Source organism: Sprattus sprattus (assembly GCF_963457725.1).
Source record: "Sprattus sprattus genome assembly, chromosome: 8".
Taxonomy (NCBI): Eukaryota; Metazoa; Chordata; class Actinopteri; order Clupeiformes; family Clupeidae; genus Sprattus; species Sprattus sprattus.
This window is the reverse complement of record NC_137927.1, coordinates 21148134-21153133: the sequence shown is the minus strand read 5'-3', so window position 1 is coordinate 21153133 and position 5000 is coordinate 21148134. Positions and strand designations below refer to the sequence as shown.

The 5000-nt window shown below is 45.5% G+C and overlaps 1 protein-coding gene across 1 annotated transcript in view; it reads left to right on the top strand.

Moving 5' to 3' along the window:
- The window catches only part of LOC308369189 (disintegrin and metalloproteinase domain-containing protein 19-like), a gene marked incomplete at both ends in the record, with an annotated part of 17580 nt that overhangs the window by 5667 nt on the left and 6913 nt on the right, over window positions 1-5000 (top strand). Inside the window, 6 exons of the mRNA XM_080843532.1 lie at window positions 1722-1798; window positions 2039-2243; window positions 2575-2640; window positions 3671-3742; window positions 4051-4217; window positions 4627-4711. Coding sequence (XP_080699658.1) covers window positions 1722-1798; window positions 2039-2243; window positions 2575-2640; window positions 3671-3742; window positions 4051-4217; window positions 4627-4711 — 672 coding nt within the window. The remainder of the gene's footprint in view (window positions 1-1721; window positions 1799-2038; window positions 2244-2574; window positions 2641-3670; window positions 3743-4050; window positions 4218-4626; window positions 4712-5000) is intronic.

Below are 5000 nucleotides of genomic sequence, written 5' to 3'. Positions count from 1 at the left end.
TACCGGGATGTTCACCTATGGTTTGTAAATGCTAATGCTAATGTCTGTTGGTCTGTAAATGAAGGGAATCAAGAAAATACATTTGTGAATTGCGTACATACCGGACCGTCACCCTAGAACCGTCATTTCTTATACATTTTATAGTGACTCAGGACCAGTGTTTCTATCATGACTGTGTGTGTGTGTGTGTGTGTGTGTTTCAGGACCAGTGTTTCTATCACAACTGTGTGTGTGTGTGTGTGTGTGTGTGTGTGTGTGTTCAGGACCAGTGTTTCTATCACGACTGTGTGTGTGTGTGTGTGTTTCAGGACCAGTGTTTCTATCACAACTGTGTGTGTGTGTGTGTGTGTGTGTGTGTTCAGGACCAGTGTTTCTATCATGGCTGTGTGTGTGTGTGTGTGTGTGTGTGTGTGTGTGTGTGTTTCAGGACCAGTGTTTCTATCATGGCTGTGTGTGTGTGTGTGTGTGTGTGTGTGTGTGTGTGTGTGTGTGTGTGTGTGTGTGTGTGTGTGTGTGTGTGTGTGTGTGTGTGTGTGTGTGTGTGTGTGTGTGTGTGTGTGTGTGTTTCAGGACCAGTGTTTCTATCATGGCTTTGTGTGTGTGTGTGTGTGTGTGTGTGTGTTTCAGGACCAGTGTTTCTATCATGGCTGTGTGTGTGTGTGTGTGTTTCAGGATCAGTGTTTCTATCATGGCTCAGTGTGAGTGAGAGAGAGAAAGGGAGTGTCTGTGTTTGTGTGTGTGTTTGTGTGTGTGTGTGTGTGTGTGTGTGTGTGTGTGTGTGTGTGTGTGTGTGTGTGTGTGTGTGTGTGTGTTTCAGGACCAGTGTTTCTATCATGGCTGTGTGTGTGTGTGTGTGTTTCAGGATCAGTGTTTCTATCATGGCTCAGTGTGAGTGAGAGAGAGAAAGGGAGTGTCTGTGTTTGTGTGTGTGTTTGTGTGTGTGTGTGTGTGTGTGTGTGAGTGTGTGTGTGTGTGTGTGTGTTTGTGTGTTATTCCTATGTTCACATCTCCACTGGGTTACTCCTAGCTATTTCTACACTAGGCTATCAGTTTCTGAATTTTGAGTGTCTGTGGGCATGTGTGTGTGAATGTATGAGTGAGTAGGCTACGTTATTTTAGTGGTTTCCTCTCTCTCACACACTCAAACCCACACACACACACAAATAGTTTTAAATAGTTCCAATGGCAGCTCTATAAATACAAAGAGTATTAACTGTATGTCTCTATGCACTGTATGTGTGTGTGTGTGTGTGTGTGTGTGTGTGTGTGTGTGTGTGTGTGGTGTGTGTGTGTGTGTGTGTGTGTGTGGTGTGTTGGAGGAGGTGGATGACATGCTGGCTAGTACTACAGACTTATGTTTCATTGGCAGGTCCAGACTTGACCATTAGCACAGTTTGTGTGTGTGTGTGTGTGTGTGTGTGTGTGTGTGTGTGTGTGTGTGTGTGTGTGTGTGTGTGTGTGTGTGTGTGTGTGTGTGTGTGTGTGTGTGTGTTTATGTGTGTGTGTGTGTGTGTGTTTCAGGACCAGTGTTTCTATCATGGCTCTGTGTGTGTGTGTTTAAGGACCAGTGTTTCTATCATGGCTCTGTGTGTGTGTGTGTGTGTGTGTGTGTGTGTGTGTGTGTGTGTGTGTGTGTGTGTGTGTGTGTGTGTGTGTGTGTGTGTGTGTGTGTGTGTGTGTGTGTGTGTGTGTGTGTGTGTGTGTGTGTGTGTGTGTTTCAGGACCAGTGCTTCTATCATGGCTCTGTGCTTGGTTGGGGAGACTCCAGTGTGGCAGTCAGCACCTGCTCTGGCCTCAGGTAACTCCCACAGGAAGTGACCTTACCGGTACAAGAGATTTGTATTCTGTATCACAGGTGTCTATTCCCCACCAAAGTACCCTAAATAATGTGTCGTTGAACCGTATGATGCAAAGTTTTTGTCCTGAAGTTCTTCATCTGTTGATAACTGTATAACACATGAGCAACAGGCGTTGCCATAGATAGCATTTGTCTGTCATGCAATTGCTTCCAATCAACTGAGTGTCTCTCTCTCTCCAGGGGTGTGGTCTCACTGAACTCCAGTGTGAGTTACATTATCGAGCCGCTGGCCAATCAGACAGAGCCATGGGGCCACACCCTCTTCCGTGCTGAGAATCTGAAGCTGCCGGCGGGGACATGCTATCATCACCATGGTAACCAGAGTGAAGCAAAGCAACTAAGAGATCTAATTGCTGGAATGGCTCGTTCACACCACAGCATCAGGGTGAGTGTCACATAGGGCAAGAATGATGGTGCTGAGGTGCATGATGGGAAATTATAATGATGGCAAAGATTCCTGGAACTACCTGGAACCCAGATCATGAGGTGAGGGCTGATTTCCCGTCATGCAGGCAAGAGGAAACCACTAGATGTGGCCCCTCAGGGGGATGATGAGGTGCATGCTGGGTGATGATGATGGTGAGGTGCATGAAGGGAAATATGGATGGTGGTAAGGCGTATGATGGGTACCAATGATGACAGAGAGGTGGATGCTGGGTAAAGATGGTCATGGTGGGTGTGGTGCATGCTGGGTAATCATGGCTGTTGCCCCACAGGAGCGGAGGGACATCAGCCGGAACATGAAATACGTGGAGCTGCTATTGGTGGCTGACCATGCTGAGGTCAGAGTTCACCTGTATACACCTTAACCCGCTTTAGAACCTGCAGATTATAGATTAAACAACGCACTTTATAACCTGCAGATTAAACAACACATCCTATATCCACAGCATTATAAATCACAAATTACAGATTTTATCATTTAACCTGTCCTTTACACATGTCACAGATTACCGACTGACCAACAGATAATGCAACCTGAACATTAATATTGATTAATTTCAAGGTTTCTGTCAAAAGCACCTTATAGTAGCCATCAGTCTGTGTGCTTACTGATCTTAGTGTAGCTAACATTAGCATCCTGCAATACTTTCTGGGGTACAGGAACTCAGTCATTGACTTAGTGTTGCTAACATTATAATCTTGCTATACCTTCTGGGGTACAGACTCATAGTGACTCATAGGAACTCATAGGGACTCAGAGGAACTCATAGGAACTCATAGGGACTCATAGGGACTCAAGGGGACTCATAGGGACTCATAGGAACTCAAGGGGACTCATAGGGACTCATAGGAACTCAAAGGGACTCATAGGGACTCATAGGGACTCAAGGGGACTGAATCAATGGGACTCATAGGAACTCATAGTGACTCATAGGGGCTCGTAGGGACTCATAGGGACTCAAGGGAACTCATAGGAACTCAAGGGGACTCATAGGGACTCATAGGGACTCAAGGGGACTCAATGGGACTCATAGGAACTCATAGTGACTCATAGTGACTCATAGGGGCTCATAGGGACTCATAGGGACTCAAAAGAACTCATAGGAACTCAAGGGGACTCATAGGGACTCATAGGGACTCAAGGGGACTCAATGGGACTCATAGGAACTCATAGTGACTCATAGGGACTCAAGGGGACACAAGGGGACTCAAGGGGACTCAAAGGGACTCATAGGAACTCAAGGGGACTCATAGGAACTCAAGGGGACTCATAGGGACTCATAGGGACTCAAGGGGACTCATAGGGAGTCATAAAGACTATATAAAGATATACATGCTTATCTCACAGTTGTGTGTGTGTGTGTTTAGTTTGTGAAACGGGGCCGGGACAGAGAGAAAGTAAAGATGACACTGATGGAAGCTGCAAACCACGTAGACAAGGTGAGACAGAGACACTTTTACACACACATACACATACACACAGACACACGTTCGCAGACAGACACACAGACAGCCACACACACACACAGACACACATTCACAGACAGACACACACACATACACTCACACTTACACTTACAGACTCACACAAAATGTCCTACACATACACAACTTAGGAGCCAGTTAGGAATAACAATTGTGGTTGTAGGAATTGTTTTTTCCCTATCAGCAAATAAACTGCCACTTAGATGTGCATGAAAATGTATGGGGTATCTTTATATGTGTGTGTGTGTGTGTTTGTGAATCAGTTTTATAAGACTCTGGGAGTGCGTATAGCAGTGACGGGTCTTGAGGTGTGGAATGGTGCGGATCAGATTAGTGTGTCTGAGAACCCCTTCACCACATTGAGCTCCTTCCTCACCTGGAGACGCAAGCAGCTGCCGCACCTGCCCAATGACAACGCTCAGCTCATCACGTGAGTACCGCACTGACCAATCACAATGCACAGCTCATCACGTGAGTACCACACTGACAAATCAGTGAACAACTCATCCCATTGAATACCGCATCGACCAATTACAACACACAGCTCATCACATGAGTACCTTACCAACCAATCACAACCCATATCTCATCATGTGAGGAACACACCTGCGCCAAGACAATAAACATGTACCACAATGACCAATGACAATGCACAGGTACCACACTGACCAATAACAATACACATGTACCACACTGACCAATGACAATACACACGAATACAGTTCAGTCCAATCATAACACTTGAGTCACACAGGTTAATGTTCTACAAATTATGGTGAATGTGCAATCATGGCGATGTGTGTGTGTGTGTTTATGTGTGTGTGTGTGTGTGTGTTCAGGGGCAGGCCATTCCGGGGCACGACCATTGGATTGGCTCCACTGAAGGTCATGTGTTCAGAATACCAATCAGGCGGAGTCAATTCAGTAAGACAACCAATCACACAGTAACTCATGTCCTGTTAACCAATCACTCAGTATCTAATTTTCTGTTAGCCAATCACACAGTATCTCATATACTGTTAGCCATTCACACAGAAACTCATGTTCTGTTAACCAATCACAATGTATCTCATGTTCTGTTAACCAATCAGACAGAAACTCATGTTCTGGTAACCAATCACAAATTACAACACAGCCTCTCACATGGTATAAAAAAAAATACCTCTACGAAAAAGTGTGTGTACAGGATCACTCTGAGAGTGTGTGTGTGTGT